At 45.9% G+C, this 23,508-nt stretch overlaps 1 protein-coding gene across 1 annotated transcript; it reads right to left on the bottom strand.

Annotated features, from left to right (window-relative positions):
- Positions 1-67: 67 nt before the first annotated feature.
- Positions 68-22,714, bottom strand: thsd1 (thrombospondin, type I, domain containing 1). Its single transcript, XM_072477081.1, has 5 exons — positions 22,618-22,714; positions 22,290-22,465; positions 9,816-10,772; positions 4,942-5,100; positions 68-2,890 (listed from the first exon to the last, which is right to left on the bottom strand). Exons 2-5 carry the CDS (start codon positions 22,363-22,365, stop codon positions 1,374-1,376), a joined length of 2,709 nt encoding a protein of 902 aa, XP_072333182.1. The 5' UTR covers positions 22,366-22,465; positions 22,618-22,714; the 3' UTR covers positions 68-1,373.
- Positions 22,715-23,508: the final 794 nt, after the last annotated feature.

Here is a 23,508-nt window from a genome sequence, read left to right on the forward strand (position 1 = left end):
GCGCTGCAGGAACCCCCTCTTTACTCTTGGGGTCTTTCCAGCCCACACAAAGCTCATAATACTCTTGTCCACCTTCTTAAAAAAGGCCTTTGTAATCAGTACAGGGAGGCACTGGAACACAAAAAGAAACCTCGGAAGGACCACCATTTTAACCGCCTGCACCCTGCCCGCCAATGACAGGGGCTCCATGTCCCACCTCCTAAAGTCCTCTTCCATCTACTCTACCAGTCGTGCCAAGTTAAGCTTATGCAAGGTTCCCCAGTTCCTGGCCACCCGGATCACTAAATACCGGAAATCTCTTATTACCCTCCTCAACGGTAAATCGTCTATTCCCCTGCCCTGCTCCCCGGGGTGCATCACAAACAGTTCACTCTTCCCCATATTCAATTTATATCCTGAAAATTCTCCAAACTCCCTGAGTGTCTGCATTATCTCAGGCATCCCCTCCGCTGGGTCCGCGACATACAACAACAAATCCGCGTATAATGACACCCGATGCTCTTCTCCTCCTCTAAGTACCCCTCTCCACTTCCTAGAGCCCCTCAGCGCTATGGCCAATGGCTCAATTGCCAACGCAAACAGTAACGGGGACAGGGGACATCCCTGTCTTGTACCCCTATATAGTCGGAAGTGATGGTGGGGACTCTTCATGACCATGTTTGAGGAATTGTTCGTTGGTTGGGAGGGGCGAAAGGGGGAGGAGGGAGGGGAGGGTAGAGGGAGGGGCTGAAAAGGGGGGAAAACCTGCACCAAGTCTGAACTGTGAGGTGGGGAGAATGTCTTTTTGATTTATTAATGGTTTTTACTGTGTTTGTAATAAAATACATTTTTTTAAAAAGAGATGAAGAACAATTCTGTGCCACAGACAAGGGGGGGGGGGGGTGTCGATTTTGTGACCCCTCTCTCTTCCCGTGAGAAAGTCGGCGCGGGCTCAAAATCCAGAGAGAAACAAAAATCGGGATTCCCTCCATCATGGTTGGCTTTTGGAGGGCAGTGCCAGGACAGGACCCCAGTGGGAAATCCATGGAGGGAAGGGGGGTGCGTGCAGAGGGAAGAGCTGACATTGAGGGGGATCTGCCGCCGATAACTGTGTGTGTGTTTGTGTGTGGGGTGGGGTCCCAGACCTCTGGGAAGTGGCCCCCTGGGGGCCGTTCGGCTGCAGTGTTGCCCCGATGAGTTTGAAGCCGCTACACGGCTCTCAGAGCCCCAGCCTCGCCACAGTGACAGCGTGAACTACGCCCGCTCACTTTTCTTTCCAAGAGGCACAAGATTGGATGGGAAATCCAGCGGACGTGCCGTTTTCCTCGCCGGGACTGACACTCGGCTGGATTTTTGGCAAGATCCCGCCCAGGGAGTCTCTTTCTTCAGGACTCTCAGATCACCAGCTTTTCATGACTTAAAGTACTGGTGTCCTCCTCATCCTCACGTGAGCTAAAACGTGTGGGCAGATCAATCATCTGCTGCTCCGAGGCAGTTAACTCAAAACCAGAATTGTCATAGTGGAGAAAGTTGGGGTCGGAAGGGAAACTTTGGCAGCGATCCTGTCTGTACTGATGGCGAGGGAGTGGATAGCTCCATGGGGACCTGCAATTGGAATAGTTCTCAGGGTTGGGATCGCTGACTTTAGGGGTCACCGTATATCGGTTAGTTGGTGTACAGGCATCCCTTCTCTTGCCTGTACACGTGGTAAAGACATTGCTAACACCATTTATAACTTGCTGATCACTTGCCAGCTCAGCTTTACCAGTCCGACCTGCAGCCTGACCACTGCCCAGGTGATATTTTGAGGTCTCTGATGTGAATGTGCTGCAATTGGGGGCATGAGGCGTTGCTGAGCTGGCACTGTTAGACCTGGACTGAGCTGCAGTCTGATCTGCCAGGCTGGTGGGTCCGTCAGGCAGGGTCCTTGTCCTACAAGCGGCTCTGGCGTGCGAGAGGGATGGGAGCTTGTGCGTGGAAGTGGACATGCTTCTTTCTCTGTAGAACTTTGTGCTTTTGCACTCATTGAAGCTGGACGTTCTCCTAAAGTTGGGGTTTCTGCCATAGCCTCTGTCGTGCATTTCTATCCCCGTCAACTTTTCGCAGTGCCTGAACTTTCTGGGCCCGGTTGGAAGTGTTTTATTACTTCCCCGACACACGGGAACCCTGCTGCTTGTTTGTGCTGTTCGGTACATTAGGAAATGGTCAGCAGATGGCTCTGGAGTTGGCGCAATTATATAATCCAGCCTGTGGGTCGCTTTGTCTGCTTGTTGCTTGTAGCAAATTGATTTTGGATCCGGAAATGGAGCTGTAATACGAAATCTGTTCATGTTACTCTCCGTGTCGTTCCCCCTGTCCACACAGGGTGCAATAACACTGCCGGAATCAGCTTGTGGAGCTCCGGATTCATTCATGGCTGTATCATCCAATGGGTGCTGTGTGACATGGTACACCTGAGTGGCTTCCCTGATCCCTTTCTTTTTCATTTCCTTTAACTGCTGATGCGCCAAACGGTATCCGAATATCGGAGGAATCATTTTCTGAGCACTCTGCTGCCCCAGATGGTCCTCGGCAGACGTGTCCTGGTTTGGAATGAAAGGCTGGCTCCTTCTGGAAGTTAAAGGGATGACCATGCCAGCCTCGGCGTGGAGCGGGGGCACGCATTGGCAGCTTGGCTCACACACCTTTCCCTCGTCTTCATGGGTTTTCCGGAGGTTGTGTTGAGCTCCCGCACCCTGTCTCGCTGCAGCGTTGCAGTTGTGCGTATTCTTGCGGAATAATTTTGTCCGTATGGTGATAGCAATGGTGGCAATGATGATCACCAGGCACAGAGAAATGCCCGTGACCGTCACGATGTTGCCTGTGTTGTATGCTTCATTGTGAACTGTTCCAGCATCCCCAGGTTTCTGCTCTGCAACATGAAAGAGATTGAAAGTAAACAAACCCACTTTCGGGACACAGGAGTAGGCCATTCAGCCCCTCTACTAGGTGAATTGGACATTCTGAATTCTCCCTCAGTGCACCTGAACAGGCGACTAGGGGATTTTCACAGTAACCTCATTGCAGTGTAACCCTACTTGTGACACTAATAAAGATTATTATTATTCAGTTTGATTATTGCTGGTCTCAACTCAGTTTCCTCACTGTGATTCTGTAACCCACCCCTCACAAAACAGTTTTCGATCTGCTTTGAAATTTCCAATCTGCCTAGCCTCAAAAGCTTTTCAAGGGAGTAAGTTCCAGATTTCCTGTGCCCTTTGTATGATGAAGTGCGTCAGGACATCACCTCTGTATACCTTAGAAGTGTTATCCCCCCAAAAGATCAGCCTGGGCCTCTGGATTGTTAGTCCAGTACTAGTCCAATGCATTACCTCAATGCCACCCATTCCCCCTTAATCTTCTATATTCAGGGAAATATGAGCCTATTTAATGACCCTCTGGCAGGATTTATTGTGGCTACCTCCATTTTAGTCAAGATAGGTAATAAAAAAATTTGAAAATTCAGGCAATGCAGCTAACTGTGTTGCCAAAGATACTGAACATGTGAAATTAAATGTATCAAGTATGATTCTTTAATATGATTCATTCTCCCCCCACTCCACCCCACCCCAATTCTAGTTTAGTATTTACACACACTTTCTTCACCTCTTTGAGGAATAGTGGGGGATTGTCGGATGGATTGTCAGGCTATTCGCCGACCTGGTGAACTGCCTCATGAAAGGCCCTTCCATGGTTAACAAGTCAGGAGCGGGATTTGAACTTGGAGCTTCTAGCTTGGAGGCCGGAGTATCAACCACTGAACCACAAGTCAGCCCTCCAGGAACTGGAGATCTAAACCCAGACAGATCAGAGAGAGGGAAGAAACTGGGAGTGGAGGAAAGAAATGGTGGAGATGGGTATTAGAAGGAGAGGATATACAGTCAGAAGTTTCACAGAAATCAAACATCACTTCAAGATCTAATAAGGTAGACGGGGGAAACTATTTCCTCTGGCAAGTGGGTCAGTGTCCAGGGTGCACAGGTTTATAATCATTAGACAAAGAACTGGGGGGAGATGAGGGCAGAATTTGTCACAATGAAGTGTGCAGTCTGAAAGGCTGCTGGAGGCAGATTCAATAGCAACTTTCAAAAGTGAATTGTGTATGTTATTTTACAGATTTCAGGATTATGGGGGGGGGGGGGGGGAAGCATAGGAGTGTGACTAATTGGATAGTTTGTTTCAAAGGGCCAGCACAGACACAATGACCTGAATGGCCTCCTTCAACAATTCTATAATTTGTGCGCTCATGTCGTTCATTCCTTTTTATTAATTTCAGCATCCTTTTCCCGTTGAATTTTCTCCCCATCCTCTCCTGAACCTGCTAACTTAATACAATGAATTATGTGCCATTGGCCAGTACCTTACCCAATCTATGTATTACCCCCACTGCGTTTGAAAATAATTCATTATCTGTGAAGCACTGTGATTTCAGATTTTGAGGTGACATGATAAAGAACTATGTAAGCGGATATATTACTTGCTACCCAAGAAAGCTCTTTATTTTATCTTCAATGTCGATTTTAAAACCACTCATTCTTTCCGTGGCCAAATAGCCAACTAAGAAACCCTTGCGCTCATCATGTTAAAACATAGCCAGTGTACTTTTACATTCCACTACTTTGTTTCCATGAGGAATCCCATATTTCCCACTTCATTGGTTCAATGTCCTTTTGTTCCATACCTTGTACCATGGCCTCTACAAAGCAACAAATTGCAAATCTATTAACATTATCATCCCACAGAGCGCTGTGTCCATGTTTGTCACAACTAACTCCTCTATTGAGCAGTATCCTGTTCTTCTGTCAGCTCTACCATCATATAAATACAGTGCATGCAAGCAGGCAAGGAAAATAACGAGGCGAATGTTTGACAGCTTTGAATGTTTTCCGAGGTGGAACACTCACATTTGACGCTTTTACTTACCTGCGCAACCCACAAGTGAACAATGCGAAACGTCCTTCTTTTCCCCACTGCAACCAGCTGGCCCTGAAAAGGATGCAATGCATTGTCGGTACCTTTCGCGCACTCCATCACCGCAAGTGACACTACATGGACTCCATGAAAGCCAAACACTCCCTCTTTCTACAAACATGAGAAAATGATTATTTTACTTTCTTGTGGGTACGTTAAAATGAATGTGCTTTGTCTATTGACACTGAATGCTTCCTTTGTGTCCAAGCCTCTAGATGCAATGATTATTGCTTCAATAATTATGCTTTGTGGTGACTTTATATCTTATTCCATTCCACAGGATTTACAAAAATCTTTTAAGAAACCCCCTCTCTCGCCCAAAAGACTCAATTCACCATTTGCAGAGGGTAATAGCTTATTTCCCCGTTAATTGATATTAAGCAGAATAACGATAGGAGCAGGCTTCGGACTTAGGTTAAGGAGATGGACGTACAAGCTAGGATACATGTTCCTAGTGCAGTGGGCTGCACAGTGGTTAGCACTGCTGGCTCACAGCACCAGGGACCCAGTTCAATTCTGACATGAGGTGACTGTCTTTATGGAGTTTGCACTTTCTCCCTGTGTCTGGGTGGGTTTCCTCCAGGTGCTCCGGTTTCCTCTCAGTCCAAATATGTGCAGGTTAGGTGGATTGGCAATGCTAAATTGCCCCTTAGGCTGGGGTTTCAGGGAGGGGGATTGGGCCTAGGTAGGGTGGTCCTTCAAAGAGTCAGTGGGCCAAATGGCCTCTTTCTGCTCTGTAGAAATTCTATGATTCTATGACCCCTGCTCAAAGTATGTACGCAAAGATGGCGAGTAGCAATAGGATTGGGCTCTGGTGTGACATTCCTGTGATCAAATCACACTCTTCACACTCACACATGAAAATAGTGATTTGAATGAAGGATTCTATCAGCGTCTGAACACAAATGATTGGTTTCAGAATTGAGGTAATGGAGAGGTAAAATCAGAGGGAAAAATGGAAGAATACAATCACAGAATGTTCTTGCCAACTACACGTGTTAATCTTGTGAGTAGAAGGATCAGGAAAGAACTGACTATATGGCCAGTGTGTGAAACCTGTAGTGTTCCATATTTATATGTGGGTCAGACTACACTTTGCAGACTGGTGCTGTACCAATAACTACCACAATTTACTGACCATCGGCTGCTTTCCTCTTTGAGAGGGGGGGAGCCGACTGGTGGTGATAAAACCGGAGGATCCCCACATCTCAGGCAAGGGGCAAGATTGAGAAGGCAGAGCCTTTCATGAATAACCTCAACCGGTACGGGAATTGAACCCGCGCTGTTGCCTCGCTCTGCATCATGAACCAACTGTCTAGCCAACTTAAGTTTAACCGGCCCCGATAAAGGGTTGGGACAAGGCAACTACTGCACAGTCTAGAAGTATTCACAGGCGAATGCATCTGCATAATATAGAAACTAGGGACAGGAACACGCCATTCGGCCCTTCAAGCCTGCTCCACTATTTATTATGATCAGGGCTGATCATCCAACTCAGTAATTGTTCTGGCTTTCCCCCCATATCCTTTGATCAATTTTGCCCCAAGAGCTGTATCTAACTCCTTCTTGAAAACATACCATGTTTTGGCCTCAACTACTTTCTGTGGTAGCGAATTCAACAGGCCGACCACCCTTTGGTTGAACAAATTTCTCCTTCTTTCTGTCCTAAATGGTTTACCCCTTATTCTTAGACTGTGACACCTGGTTCTGGACTCCCCCACTATCGGGAACATCCTTCCTCCATCTACCCTGTCGAGTCCTGTTAGAATTTTATTGGTTTCTATGGAGGTTCCCCCTTCATTCATTCAAACTCCAGCGAATACAATCCCAACTCAATCGCATTTTTATTATCTGTTGTTTTATTGCATATCTCTACTAAAATAGCACATAAAGAAATGTCACACCAATGCATTCAGTGTTCATCTACTAATATCACCAACAGTAAAAGACAGGTTGAAACTGCAACAGTGTTCGGGGAGTGTAGTTTGAGTGGGTCTCAGCAGTTGTCAGTTAAGGGGCAGCATGGTAGCACTATGGCTTCACAGTGCCAGGGTCCCAGGTTTGAGTCCCGGCTTGGGTCACTGTCTGTGCGGAGTCTGTACGTGTTCCCTGTGTCTGTGTAGGTTTCCTCCGGGTGCTCCAGTTTCCTCCCACAAGTCCCAAAAGACATTCTATTAGCTAATTTGGAAATTCTGAATTCTCCCTCTGTGTACCAGACAGGTGCCGGAATGTGGCGACTAGGGGCTTTTCACAGTAACTTAATTGCAGTGTTAATGTAAGCCTACTTGTGACAATAAAGATTATTATTATAAGAGGAAGGAAAAACCATCAGGACCCCACTTCTGCCATTTTCCAGCTTCCCCTACTGGGAGGTCGTGCCTGTGTCATCTGACACATGACCCTATGTTGTGATGTTAATGACCTGCGGCCACACACTGTATAACCTTACAAAAGGAATAATTAGCTATATGCTTCTTTCAAATCTGATCAGTACCTTCCCTCTGTCCCTTTAAATTTCACTGGTGACTAAGAACATTGTTGCAACGTCAACTCATGGGTTCCAAAGGGAAAACAGATGATTACTGCAAGCTCCAACATGTCCACTGCCCATTACTACAGCTCATATTTTTCGCAGGTGGAATCATTCAGAAATCGCTGCTTTGTTGTGAACTTAAACTACTTGCTCACTATTTGTGTTCTAAAGAACAAAAAAAGTTTAAGTCTTTTTGAATCAGAATAACCAAGTTTGTAATGTTGTACTAAGCCATCATTACTATTGAACACCCTCAATGGTCCTGAAGGACTTTTATTTATCAAGTTTGGAGTCTCTCCAAACAAAATTTAAAACCACAGATATTAAGTTTAAAAGTTTTTAAAACTTCTAAGTTTGCATCCTGATATTTGAGTTTCGAACTTTACTTCATGTCCATGTCCCAATCTTTATTTTACTTTCTGTACAAATACTTAAATGTGATTTATAGGCCACAATCTAGCAGTCCTATGAGCAGAGGGTGTAATTCCTGTAATGACCGCTATCTCCTTTAGTGGGCAAAAAAGGGATTAGCACCAGTGAGATCTCATGTTTGAGATCCCTCCACTCCCCCCCTCCCCCCCCCAAACCCCGCAGGCTGATGACATAATCTAGTTCATGCCCAGAAAGGGCGTGACTCTGATTTACATACATTTTAATATATTATCATATACTTACCAAGCTTGACGTCATAGCGCCCGCCCACAACAAATCCTCCTCCCCACCCCCATAACAGCATGACATTACATGGGCGTGAATCACTACTGGTTTTCAAAAACAAACACCAGTTGTGATAAACACACTGGGGGCGCACAGTGAGGTTTAGCCCCTGTGAGGTGCGGGACATGGCTGGACAGTGCTGATCTGACAGTGCCAAGGACTGGCCCTCTGGGAAGCCCCACTGGGGAGGTTCCCCTTATATGTGGAGTGGGGGGGAGGGTGCTTGTTGAGGGGAGGGATGGGATTGTGAAATTTTTGGGTGGGGGGGATCCTGTGCTTGTCAGGGGGTTGGGGCGGTGCCAATGATAGGGACCCATCCCGATGCTTGTTGGAGGAAGGGCCATACCTGTGACAGGGGGAGAGGTAGGGGGCGGGTCACCCCAATGCTTGGGTGGTGGGAGGAAGGTGTCCCCCTTCTGCATGTTGGGATTTGAGGTTGGTCCCTTTCTCTGTCAGGGGTCCCGATCTCCGTGGGGGGTCCTGATCCCCATTGGGGAGGGGGGAAGAGAGTGCCTTAAATGTAACTTTGAGATACAAGCTGTCTGTGCGGAGTCTGCACATCCGCCCCGTGTGTGTGTGGGTTTCCTCTGGGTGCTCCGGTTTCCTCCCACAGTCCAAAGATGTGCAGGTTAGGTGGATTGGCCATGATAAATTGCCCTTAGTGTTGGGTGGGGTTACTGGGTTGTGGGGATGGGGTGGAAGTGTTGACCTTGGGTAGGTGCTCTTTCCAAGAGCCAGTGCAGATTCAATGGGCTGAATGGCCTCCTTCTGCACTGTAAATTCTATGAAAGCGCCCTTTAAAAAGGGCACCCTGATCACGGAATCCTGCCTCTGCTGGCATGTTCAGGCTCTGTCCTCCCAGCTGGCTGCGTGATCCTCATCTGCACTTTGAAATTGCACAAATTTAATCAGGCTACAAAACCTGTCTGAAAAGCTGGAAAGTTTCACACAGCTTTCCTCGCATGATCTAGCACTCTGCGCAATTTTGGGAAAATGGCACTCATAGTTCCTACTGTTTAACTCCTGCTTTGCCGTCTGTGAGAATGCTGCCAGCCAATTGGCTTATCAGTCTGCCAGATGCCAACCCTGTGGCTGAATGACACAGGATTCCTGTTGAAAGTGCCAAATTAAACAGATGAGCAAGGTGACTTCGCACTTGATAGCCTGCTAAATGGTTGCAGGCAGGATTTTTTTCCAAGGTGATCACTGCCCCTTCACCACAGACCACAAAACCCAGGCCAGTGTAACACATGTCCCTATTCTTGGGAGAACAAACTATTTCAAACATAAACTTTGGGTAAAGTACGTCAATGTGGTAGTTTCTTAAAAAATGTGAAATGCTGTTATGTATTTGAACATCAACATTTAACAAACACCTCTTGCCTATTCAAAGTACCAAACTAATATTGGACTGTGTTATAGTTATGTGGTGGTTCAATGGAATTCATCAATGACATTGATCAATGAAATATATTAAATTTATGCATAACGTAGCAAATCTGAACATATTATTTAACATCTATCAACAGTGGTAAGTGGTTCAATAAATTAACAGGAGACTCCGAACAATACGAACCTCCGTGTCTCTGAAGAGTAACACATGTCACGGCTTTGGTGGAAGGGTGGCTGTGATTCCGCATGCTGACATACTCGAAGCAGTAGTTATTTTTCCCAGTATCAAACACAGAGCAGTTGAATTTGGCCTTGTTATCCCTGGGGCGCAGCCACTTTTCAACTACAAAACTATCTCTTGCAAACGCAGCCCCCTTGCGGGTTTTGTACACAGAAATCTTTCCTGGCGCACGGTCGCAAGGTGGGGTCACTATCCCAACCTCGGCAGACGATTCACAGGTAGCCGTTCTCAAATGATCGACAAGTAGTTTATACCCAACATTTTGGGTAAATACGAGTGGCCCTTTTGACAAGATCACTGAATTGGTGCTCGGCGATCTCAGTGAAATCGTTATGAATGCATCTTGGCTGAAATCAGTGCAATCAAATGCCACCCACTGAGAATTGGACAGCTCAATTGCTTTATTTATCGTTTTCTTTAACGCTTTGCCCCCATTAAAAGATCCAGGGTTATTGAAATCAATCCTGGTAACATCTAGAAATAACGTCAATGTATTCACTTTCCATGGGCATAGATATTCCTGAGTAAATACTTGGATCTGGAAGTTGCTCTGGGAGTCAGTTTTTCTGGCCACCTCAGTGTGAAAGACTGGCCATTTGACATGCAATAAGTCAGATGTCCACTGGGTGGTGCCATTGTTTGTAAAATCTGTGACTCTAAATTCAAAGTTGCCAGCGTAATTGAAATGGAAGCACTCAAACTCCACAGTGCTCTGGGATCGGTTACCAGTGATCACTTTTGTGGCGATGGTTTTGTTTGTGTTAACATCGACGAGCGATACGGTTAAGTTTTGCAAGCTTGCATTGCCCAGTTCTTTGTAGTCGACGTGAACTGTCTGGTTGCTCAGAGCCACATGCCAAGGTTGCCTTGAAAGTCGATATTTAACTTCGGCAAAAACAGCTGCATTAAAAGAGAAGATTGAGATTTACTTTGACAAAAATATTTGTGTTTAAGGACCAATTATACAGCCAGTTTGCAAGTGAAGTGCTTTTGGATATACATGAGTCAGATCGGCCGTATTGCTTCCACCTAAGGGATCGCACATCATTGTCTTGACATTGTTGTCAGGGGAATGGGCATTAGATCATCGAGTCGTACAGTCAGACAGCATAGAAAAGCCCCTTCGGCCCATTGCATCTGCGCCGGTCAAAGACAACCACCTAGCTATTCTGATCTCATTCTCCCAGCACTTGGCCCATAGTCTTGTATGCCTTGGGGATCGTAAGTGCATATCTAAATACTTCTTAAATGTTATGAGGGTCTCTGCCCCCACCACCCTTTCAGGCAGAGTTCCAAACTCCCACCGCCCTCTGGGTAAAAAGGTCTGTCCTCACATCCCCTCTAAACCTCCTGCCGCTTACATTTATGCCTCCTGGTCATTGATCGCTCCACCAACGGGAAAAGTTCATTCCTGTCTACTCTATCTATGCCCTGCATATTTTCATACTATTTTCATACATCTCAATCATGCCCCCCCCCCTCCCCCCTCCCACCCCAAGTCTCTTCTGCTCCAAAGAAAACAATCCAAGTCTATCCAATCTCTCTTCATAACTAAAAGTCTTCAGCCCAGGCAACGTCCTGGTGAATCTCCTCTGCATCCTTTCTAGTACATCCCTCCTATAATGTGGATTCCAGAACTGCACGCAATACTTGAGCTGTGGCCTAACTAATATTTTATACAGTTCCAGCATAACCACCCTGCTGTTAAACTCTATGCATCGGCGCTAATACAGGCAAGTATACCATATGCTTTCTTAACCACTGTACCCATCTGCTCTGCTACCTTAAGGGACCAGTGTACATGCACACCAAGGTCCCTCTGATCTCAGTGCTTCCCAGGGTCCTGTCATTTATCATGCATTCCCTTGCCTTGTTTGTCCTGCCCAAGTGCATCACCTCACACTTATCCCGATCGAATTCCATTTGCCACTGATCAGCCCGTCTATATCCTCCTGTAATTTAAGGCTATCCTCCTCATTATTAACCACGCCACCACAAACAGCAAGGGCCCCCACACTGATCCCTACGGGACCCGTTCAAATGGGAAATTTCAGGAAAAGTTGTGCATGAGATTAGAAACTCATGCAGGGGCCGTGTATGGCAAAGGGAGAGAGGTCCAGCTCTGAAGAAGTCATATTGGACTTGAAACGTTAACTCTGTTTCGCTCTCCACAGATGCTGTCAGGCCTGCTGAGTTCATCCAGCATTTTCTGATTCTATTTCAGATTTCCAGCAGCTGCAGTATTTTGCTTTTATCATATAAGGGAGGGCAGAAATAGATTTGTAGTTGTGAAGGTTGGAAGAGGTGGGGCTGATTTTGTGAGGAGGGTGGTGATCATGCTGCTGAACAAGCAAAGAGCCGTTTATGTTAGCAAGTACTGGGGCAAGTGAGCGTTCAGGAGATGGGTGAGGAGAGGATTGAGGGAACAGGTTGTCGTGGAAAAGAAAAGTCTGGTGGGGGCACAGGAGGAAAGTGGATATTTTCTTGAACAATATTAGAGACCATAACACAAAGGAGCAGAATTAGGCCACTCGGCCCATCAAGTCTGCTCCGCCATTCAATCATGGCTGATATTTTCTCATCCCCATTCTCCTGCCTTCTCCCCATAACCCCTGATCCCCTTATTAATCAAGAACCTATCTATCTCTGTCTTAAAGACATTCAGTGAATTGACCTCCACAGCCTTCTGCGGCAAAGAGTTTGGAGATTGGTGGGTCGGAGATAGGGCAGAAGTTGGAGGGGACAGGAGAGGGAAATGAGCTGTCAGCTGATGCACCTGTGTGGAAGATCTCAATCATAGGGACAAGGGAGCCTATCTCTTCATTGTGATTGGTATCAAAGGTGAGGGATAATGAAGCAAGGAAAGTAGTTTTTTTTTTAAATTCATTTACGAGATGTGGGTGTCTCTAATTAGCCCAACATTTATTGCCCATCCCTAGTTGCCCTTCAGAAGGTGGTAGTGAGTTGCCTTCTTGAACAGCTCCAGTCCTTGAGGTGCAGGTACACCCACTGTGCTGTTAGGGAGGGAGTTCCAGGATTTTGTCCCAGTGACAGTGAAGGAGCGGCCATATATTTCCAAGTCAGGATACTGAGTGACTTGGAGGGGAACCTCCAGGTGATGGGATTCCCAGGTATCTGTTGCTCTTGTTCGTCTAGATGGTAGTGGCCATGGGTTTTGGAAGGTGCTGTCTAAGGAACCTTGGTGAGTTACTGCAGTGCATCTTGTTGATGGTACACACTGCTGCTATTGTGCGTCGGTGGTGGAGGGTTTGAATGTTTGTGGAAGGGGGAGCAATCAAGCGGGCTGCTTTGTCCTGGATGGTGTCATGCATCTTGAGTGTTGTTGGAGCTGCACTCATCCAGGCAAGTGGAGAGTATTCCATTACACTCCTGACTTGTGCCTTGTAATTGGTAGACAGGCTTTGCGGGGGGTGAGAAGGTGAGTTACTCACCTTTGACCTGCCCTGGTAGCCACAGTATTAATATGGCTAGTCCAGTTCAGTTTGTTCCTGCAGAGTCTAGAATCCTCCTTATCTTCCAGGATGACGCATGTGTAGCAGGACTGTGACTTGGAAGATGTAACAATCTTTTAGGTGCTCATGGCAGAGCTGGTGATGAGGCTATGAATATGACATGAAGCAGAAATGTATGACAGGAGGATCGGTGGAAGTGAGTGAGACCGAGGGTCTTAGAGGGGATGAATATGTCAGTCGCAGTTAAGAGAGCTGTTGAGAAATCACATGAAGCAGCAGCAGGAATGGCAAAAAAAAAGGAATTTGTAATTGGAACGGATACCAGTGAGATCCCGTGTAGTAAGTTCCTTCCGGGAGCAGTGAGTGAGGCAGGAAACCCGAGGAAAGGAGGCATTGATTGGAAATAACCTTATCACTTGTAGTGACCCCCAGGTCAAAAAGATGTGTGAAGTTGTAAATGGAGAAAATTACATGCTAGGTAAAGTTAAGAGAGGACAAAGGGCAGACAAGTCAAATGACCGGGGGGGGGGGGGGGGGGGGGGGGGGGGTCCCCCGATAACTGAATTGTGGTGAAGCTTGAAGTTGTCAAGGGTAATCAGTTTTATGAACAAATTTATGAACGGATTTTCAGTTACAGCCAGAAGGCAAAATGTGACCACTTGAACCCCATCCCACAACAAAAGTGGAAGGTTACATTGAGCAATACACAACATTGTGTTGTGCAGTCTCTTAATTGTGACATAGAGTCATAGAAACCCTACAGTGCAAAAGGCGCCATTTGGCCCATCAGGTCTGCACCAACCCATGGAAAGAGCACCCTATCTAGACCCACTCCCCCACCCTATCCCCATAACCCAGTAACCCAACTAATCTTTTGGATACTTAGGGGCACTTTAACCTATCTTGCACATCTTTGGACTGTGGGAGGAAACTGGAGCACCCGGAGGAAACCCACGCAGACACGGGGAGAACATGCAGACTCCGCGCAGACAGTGACCCGAGGCTGGAATCAAACCTGGGTCCCTGCTGCTGTGAAGCAGCAGTGCTAACCACTGTGTAACCATGCTGCCCATAATGACCAAGATTGTGAAATGCTTTTAAATACTCGTTCATATAATTTCCCATTGTATAGAATGATAAGATGCTTTCACAGGCCACAGTATATAAAAATTAACAAACTAATAGACTGGAATAAATGACAGATCAACACTCGATCTGATTTTATACATATCTAATTCTGACCATGAAATCTGTTCAATGGGAATCAGTTCAATTACGGAATACAAAAGCAAAATACTGCAGATGTTGGAAATCTGGGAATATAAACAAAAAATGCTGGAAATGCCCAACAGGTCAGGCAGCATCTGTGGAGAAAAACGGAGTTTGCCTTTCAGGTCGATGGACTGTTCTTATGATTAACCTGAAACCTGTGGTCGTCACCGCTATTGTATTATATTATACATATGGGTATTACGGTAAGGCCCCTGTACTACACGTACGGGGGTAGATCCCTGCCTGCTGGCTCTGCCCGGGAGGTGGAGTATAAATGTGTGTGCTCTCTGAACAGCAGCCATTTTGTAAGCTGCTGTAGGAGGCCACACATCTGTGTGTAATAAAGCCTCGATTACATTCTACTCTCGTCTCGTCGTAATTGATAGTGCATCAAAACCTTAACTCTGTTTTCCTCCACAGATGCTGCCTGACCTGCCGGGTCCATCACTCAGCAATTCATACTGGCAGTTTTTTGCACAGGTCTCATTCAGATTTAGTACTTTCAAACACTGTAAAAACCACATGCAACGCATCGAAAGATACTGTGAAACGGAATATTAAGTGGAATGAACTGTAATGAGTCTAGGAGAGGTTACTGCAGATTAGCTTGGAAAGGTCGGCTTTGAGCACAGTCCAAAGTATGATAGAGAGGAGGAAGGAATTAGGAAAGAAGCTCCACATAGGAAGACTGAGGTGATGGACAACACTGCCTCCAATGATGGGGGCAAAGGGAAGGGGAGATACACAAGAGACTGGTGTTGGGGGAACAACGGGGGTGGGGGCAGGAAGAGAACTATTGTTGGGGGAGGTAAAGAGGCACAAAGTAAGGGCAGCACGGAGGCGCAGTGGTTAGCATTGCTGCTTCACGGCACCGAGATCCCAGGTTCGATCCCGGCTCTGGGTCACTGTCCGTGTGAAGTTTGCACATTCTCCCCGTGTTTGCGTGGGTTTAGCCCCCACAACCCAAAGATGTGCAGGATAGGTGGATTGGCCACATTAAATTGCCCCTTAATTGGAAAAAAAAATGAATTGCGTACTCTAAATTTATTTTTAAAAAGGAGGCACAAAGTCATGGAGAATTTATTTGAAAATGAAATAAAGGAACTTAAATGTACTGGACTGGTGGTGGATAAGGCAGTGTAGGGCAATGAGAATGAGGAATGGTAGGGGAGAAGAACTCAATGCAGGAAAAAGAGAAATGTCATTGTATTTTGGACAAGGTGGAATTTGTGGAGATGGACAATTGAAGATCAGTGAAGGGGATTGGAGTCATTAAGTCTTGAAAAGCACCGATCAGGGTTCTAGCACTGACCCATTCAAATGTGTTATCATCTACAGTTATGTTAACAGGCTAGATAATAGAGATAGAAAAAACAATTCAACTGAGCTAAATTTTCAACTCTTATGAATATTGTTACAGGAACAACCTGGCATTTTTCAAGCAGTTGTTTAATAAAAATAATTCACACACTTTAAAATGATTCTAAGGTTGCTTTGAATAATAATTTTAACGTGTGTTAAATATTCTTTAATAATCAAGTGCATATATAGTTGCCAATGCGACTAATTCAATAATTTATTAGACTAAACAACATAATGTATTTATACAACAAATAATTAAGGAGGGTGTAGAATCATGCATGATTAATTCTACATTAGTTACTTGCCTGAAACACTTCAAACACCTGAGAACTGTTTCTAGGGGTCTAAAGTATCAAGTTAGCACTTGAATTAAGGTTCTGCTTTCCAAAGAAGAGAAGTATAAAGTTATACAAAATTTTATTGTTTAGCATTAGTATCAATTTTATCAACAGGAAAGCTGTTCTTTAGGTATTGCAAAGAGCTACAAAGAGGCCAAAGGGGTCACATCTGAAACAATAAGAATCTGACTTCTCTGAAATGCATTTTTTTTTAATTAAAAAAAGAAAACTTAGAACTCCAAAATCTTACTCTGAATTTGACTTTCAGAATCAACTGTGAGACCTTTAGGATGACACAGTGATGTACTTTGGCTAGAATATCACTGCTTCATTGAGAAAACCCATGTGTCTGTTCCTCTGTTTCATGAGATGTTTCTAAATTATTCTAATGGTCAAAAGTTCTGAAAAGTTGTCCATTTCCTATTGAAAACTGTTAAATTTTTCTGTTCAACCAACCCGGAACAATTTGTTTCACTATTTAATAATAATAATAATAATAATAATAGCTTATTGTCACAAGTAGGCTTCAATGAAGTTACTGTGAAAACCCCTAGTCGCCACATTCCGGCACCTGTTCGGGGAGGCCGGCACGGGAATTGAACCCGCGCTCTGCTGGCATTGTTCTGCATTACAAGCCAGCTGTTTAGCCCACTGTGCTAAACCAGCCCCTATATTGGAATATTTAAAAACTGATGTTTTAATTCTTAATTTTTAAAAAACTTTTAAAATGACCAGAGCTTTAATTAATGTGTGTTATCCAGCAGCATTAAAGAAATTTGTATCTGTTGACCTTACATTGGAGTTGCTGTATGGCTATAGTTGCTTTGTGTCCATTTCCTCTTAACTTTTTACTTTGCGTAGGTTGTCCATCATAAAGCATAGAAACATAGAAAATAGAGCAGGAGGAGGCCATTTGGCCCTTCGGGCCTGCTCTGCCATTCATTATGATCATGGCTGAACACCCAACTCAATAGCCTAATCCTGCTTTCCCCCCATATCCTTTGATCTCCTTCGCTCTAAGTGCTATATCTAACTGCTTCTTGAAACAATACAATATTTTGGCCGCAACTACTTCCTGTGGTAATGAATTCCACAGGCTTGGTGATGGCACCGTTGCCGCTTCCGCCGACGCGCCCGGTGGTGGTGGCAACACTGAGGATTTGAGGGCAGTGGAGACGGCACAGGGGGGCGGTGGGGGCCTCAGTCTGGTCCCCGATCCGGAACAACCATAGGTTTGCTTCGGGCAGGATAGATGGTGGGTTCCTAAGCTGGCACCGGGCGGGAATTAGAAGGATCGGGGATTTATTCATCGACGGGACTTTTGCCAGTCTGAGGGCTCTGGAGGAGAAATTTGGGTTACCCCCAGGAAATGTCTTTAGGTATATGCAAGTTTGGGTGTTCGTGAGGAGGCAGGTAGGGGAATTCCCGCTGCTGCCTGCCCGGAGGATACAGGACAGGGTGATTTTGGGCGTGTGGGTCGGAGAGCTTAAGGTCTCGGAGATATACCAGGAGCTGCAGGAGGCGGAGGAGGCTTCGGTGGAGGAGCTGAAGGGCAAGTGGGAGGAGGAGCTGGATGAGGGCCTGCGGGCTGACGCCCTGGGCAGGGTCAATTCCTCCTAATCTTGCGCCAGGCTCAGCCTGATCCAGTGGAAAGTGGTACACAGGACGCATATGACAGGGGCGAGGATGAGTAAATTTTTTGGGGTGGAGGACAGATGTGTGAAGTGTTCGGGGAGCCCAGCAAACCATGCCCATATGTTCTTGGCGTGCCCGGTGCTTGTGGAGTTTTGGAAGGGCTTTGCAAAGGCTATGTCCAGGGTCTTGGATACTCGGGTAAAACCGAGCTGGGGGAATAGTGATATTTGGGGTATCGGACGATCCGGGAGTGCAGGAGTCGAAAGAGGCCGGAGTTCTGGCCTTTGCCTCCTTGGTAGCCCGGAGAAGGCTCTTGTTAATGTGGAGGGACACGAAACCCCCAACCGTAGAGGCTTGGGTCAGCGACATGGAGGGATTTCTCAGGTTGGAGAGGATAAAGTTTGCCTTGCGAGGGTCCTTGCAGGGGTTCTCCAGGCGGTGGCAACCGTTCCTTGATTTACCCGCGGAACGTTAGGTGGAGGTCAGCAGCAGCCACCCAGGGGGGGGCTGACTTTTTTTTCCGTTTTGTAAGGGGTGCATGACCCATTTCGTTTTGATTTGGGGGTTAGTTTGTTATACTGGTTATCGTTTAGAGGGTTAAGTTGTTTTGTTTTGTTGCCATGTTGCCCTTCTTTCTTTGTATTATTTTCCTTTTTGGAGTGTTTTGTAAAATTATTGAAAAACTTTGAATAAATACATTTTTTTTTTTTTTTAAATGGATTCCACAGGCTTACTACTCTCTGGGTGAAGAAATTTCTCCTCATCTCTGTCCTAAATGGTCTACCCCATGTCCTCAGACTGTGACCCCTGGTTCGGGACACACCCACCATCGGGAACATCCTTCCTGCATCTACCCTGCATCTCATCCTGTTAGAATTTTATAGGTTTCTATGAGAATCCTCTCATTCTTCTGAACTCCAGAGAATACAATCCTAAATGATTCAGTCTCTCTTCATAAGTCAGTCCCGCCATCCCAGGAATCAGCTTGGTAAACCTTCGCTGCACTCCCTCTTGAACAAGAACATCCTTCCTCAGGTAAGGAGACCAAAGCTGCACACAATAGTCCAGGTGTGGTCTCACCAAGGCCCTGTATAATTGCAGCAAGTCATCCTACTCCTGTACTCTAATCTTCTCGCAATAAATTCCAGCAAACCATTTGCCTTCATTACTGCCTGCTGTACCTGCATGTTTATATTCTGTGACTGGTATACGAGGACACCCAGGTCTCGTTGCACATTCCCCTCTCCTAATTTATGGCTAGCCAGATAATATTCTGCCTTCTAAATTTTGCTAAAAAAGTAGATAACCTCGCATTTCTCCAAATTATACTGCATCTGCCATTCGTTTGCCCACTCAATCAACTTGTCCAAAACACAGTGAAGGTTCTCTGCATCCTCCTCACAGCTCACCCTCCCACCCAACTTGGTGTCATCTGCAAATGTGAAGATATTACATTTCGTTCCTCAATCTAAATCATTGTTATATATCGTGAATCGCTGGACTCTTAGCACTGACCCCTGTGGTACCCCACTAGTTATGCCTGCCAATTTGAAAAAGACTTGTTAATTCCTACTCTTTGTTTCCTGCCTGCCAACTAGTTTTCTATCCATCTCAATACACGACCCCTAATTCCATACACTCTAATTTTACACGATAATCTCTTTTGTGGGACTTTGTCAAATGCGGGACTTTGTCAAAAGCCTTCTTAAAGTCCAAATATACCACATCCACTGGCTCCGCCTCGCCAACTCTATTAGTTACATCCTCAAAGAATTCCAGTAGATTTGTGAAGCATGATTTCCCCTTCATAATCCATGTTGACTCTGTCCAATCCTGTCACTATTTTCTAAGTGCTCAGCTATAAAATCGTTGATGATGGATTCTAGAATTTTTCCCATTGCTGACACCAGACTTACTGGTCTATAATTCCCTGTTTTCTCTCTGCCTCCCTTTTTAAATAGTGGAGTTACATTAGCTATCCGCCAATCTGCAGCACCGGTCCAGAGTCTATAGAATCCTGGAAGACGACCACCAATGCATCCACTATTTCTACAGCCACTTCCTTAAGTACTCTGGGATGTTGATTATCAGGCATTGCAGATTCATCAGCCTTCAATCCCATCAATTTCCTCAACACCATTTCTCTACTGATGTTCATTTCCTTCAGTTCCTCCCTCTCACTAAACCCAGTGTTCCCCAACATTTCTGGTATCTGATTTGTGTCCTCATTTGTGAAGACAGATCAAAGTACTTATTTAGTTGCTCAGCCATTTCTTTGTCCCCTTATAATACATTCCCCCGTGTCTGATTGGAAGGGACCTGCATTTGTCTTCACTGATCTTTTTCTCTTCACGGGCCTATACATAATGTTACAGTTAATTTTTATGTTCCCTGCAAACTTACTCTCATACCCTGTTTTCCCCTTTTTATGCATACACAATCAGTTTGCTGATGACTCGACCATAGTGGGCCAGATCTCGAATACCGGCGAGTCAGAATACAGGAGAGAGATAGAGAACCTGTTGGAGTGGTGTAACGACAACAATTGATCCCTCAATGCTAACAAAACTAAAGAGCTGGTCACTGACTTCAGGGAGCAAAGCATTGTACCCCCCCCCGGTCAGCATCAACGGGGCTGAGGTGGAGATGGTTAACAGCTTCAAATTCCTAGGGGTGCACATCACCAAAAATCTGTCCTGGTCCACCCACAACAACGCTACCACCAAGAAAGCACAACAGCGCCTATGCTTCCTCAGGAAACTAAGGAAATTTGGCATGTCCACATTAATTCTTACCAACTTTTACAGATGCACCACAGAAAGCATCCTATCTGTCTGCATCACAGCCTGGTATGGCAACTGCTCGGCCCAAGACCGCAAGAAACTTCAGAGTGTCGTGAACACAGCCCAGTCCATCACACGAACCTGCCTCCCATCCATTGACTCCATCTGCATCTCCCTCTGCCTGGGGAAAGTGGGCGGCATGATCAAACACCACTCCCACCCGGCTTACTCACTCTCCCAACTTCTTCCATCGGGCAGGAGATACAAAAGCCTGAGAACACGCACGAACAGACTCAAAACAGCTTCTTCCCCGCTGTACCAGATGCCTAAACGACCCTCTTATGGACTGACCTGATTAATTCTACACTCCTGAATGCTTCACACGATGCCGGTGTCTATGTATGTACATTGCGTTGCCCTATTATGTATTTTCTTTTCTTTTCATGTACTTAATGATTTGTTTGAGCTGCTCACAGAAAAATACTTTTCACTGTACCTCGGTACACGTGATAATAAATAAGTCCAGTCCACTGTTTCCTAGTTGTTACTCACACAATAGATACAATATAAAAGAAAACATGACTTGCGTTTATATAGCATCTTTCTTGGCCTCTGCATGCTCTACCTGCCAATGAAGTACGTATGAAATGTATTCACTGTAACAGTGTAGGAAATACAGAAGCCAATGTGTGTCCAGCAAGAAGGAGGCCAGTCGGCCCATCGAGTCTACACCGGCCCTGGAAAGAGCACCCTAACTAAGCCCACACCTCCACCCTCTCCCCGTAACCCCACCTGACCTTTTTGGACACTAAGGGCAATTTAGCATAGCCAATCCACCTAATCTGCACATTTTTGGACTGTGGGAGGAAACCGGAGCACCCGGAGGAAACCCACGCAGACACAAGGAGAACGTGCAAACTCCACAGACAGTGACCCAAGCTGGGAATGGAACCTGGGACGCTGGAACTGTGAGGCAACTGTGCTAACCACTGTGCTACCATGCTGCCCCTAGTGTCGGTTGATGTCGATTAGAGTCGTTTTTTTTGGTGTAGGCCAAAGGGCCTCTTCTATACTGTACGATTCTATCTGATGTGACCATGTTGTGAATGTACGTTTCATGAGCAACAAGTCTTGGCAAGGATCCTGAACAGGGATTCTGACACTACCACTGCACCACAAGATCTCCAATTGTGCCCAGCAGTGTGGGACTCCAAACCACAACCTTCTCAAAGAAGAAACAATGCTCTTTATTCTTGGGACTTGGTGGATTCACGTGTAAGGCCGGCTGATTCCCTTCATTAGTTATACGACAATCAACATTAGTGGTCAACCAGCTTTATTAACTGAATTTAAATTCCGCTGCAGGCTATGGTAAGATTGGTATTTGAACCATATTCCCCAATGGTTTAAGGCTGGGTCTCTGGATTGCAAGTCCATTGACATTCCCACCACTCCACAGTTCTCGGAGCATTGAATTCCTATTGTCATTCGGTTGCATTTCAGCCCTGCTCTTTATATATTTGTTGAGCATTCTGGGGCTGCTGTTATACTCACCGTAAGCAGACAGTACCAGCGCCAGCAGCAGCACGTGTGTAAAGGCCGGGAGACTGGAGCATGGGGGGTATTCCATTCCGAACAATGTTGCAAACTCGCCTTCCCGCTCCTCATGTCCTCCATCAGATTCCAAACCTCATGGTTATTGTACCGCGATCGCTCCACACCAACAAACCCTAAAGAAATGACAACCGGGCAAAAAGCTCAACTTTAAAAAAAGTTAAACATACCATAATAACGGTTGTAATATAACCCAGAGTAAATATAACGGAATAAAAGTCTGAAGTAACAGAAAATCAATCTGAGCGACTTCGAAGCTGCTGCTAACCTCTCACGGAATAATAAAAGTGCTACATCAGATCACAAAGGTAGTGCAATCATGCAGTTTAGCGACATTTTCTAGAAGCTGTCTGGCGATATTTATCATTCCATATGTCTCAAAATCAGTTTTGTCATTTCAATTTGTCAATAGATTTGTATTTGGTACCGACTGTCTGGGTCCCTTTCTCTCCCTACTCCGCTCCCCCCGCCCCTCTCTCAGTTCCAGTCTGTCCGGCTCTTCCTCTCTCTCTGCTCTGGACCACTCTCCATTTGGCAGTTCTGGTCTCTCGCTGCCTGACTTTCTATCTGTTTGTGTCTGTCTGTCCCGGTCACTTCCCAGCCTCTCTCTCGGTCTCTCCGTGCATCCCTCTGCCTGCATCCGGCAGCTCTAGTCTCTCTCCCAGCCTCCATCTGGATCTCTCTGTGTCTGTATCTGCCAGCTCTGCTCTCTCTCTCTCTCCCTGTCGGCCCGGGACTCTCTGACAGCTGTGTTCTCTCTCTGTGCCTGTATCTGATAGCTCTGTTCTCTCTAAGCCTCCATCTGGATCTCCTGTATGTATCTGACAGCTCTAGTCCCCTTTTCTCTGTGTCTGTATCTGACAGCTCTGGTTTCTCCCCCTCCCTTTCTCGTTCCCGATATGTCGGGTCTCCCTCTTAGTCTCCATCTGGATCTCCTGTATGTATCCGACAGCTCTAGTCTCTCTTTCCCTGTGTTTGTATCTGACAACTCTAGTCTCTCTGTATCTGACAGCTCTACTCTCTCTGTATCTGACAGCTCTACTCTCTCTGTATCTGACAGCTCTAGTCTCTCTGTATCTGACAGCTCTACTCTCTCTGTATCTGACAGCTCTAGTCTCCCTGTATCTGACAGCTCTACTCTCTCTGTATCTGACAGCTC

Source organism: Scyliorhinus torazame, chromosome 15 (genome assembly GCF_047496885.1).
Source record: "Scyliorhinus torazame isolate Kashiwa2021f chromosome 15, sScyTor2.1, whole genome shotgun sequence".
Lineage (NCBI taxonomy): Eukaryota > Metazoa > Chordata > Chondrichthyes > Carcharhiniformes > Scyliorhinidae > Scyliorhinus > Scyliorhinus torazame.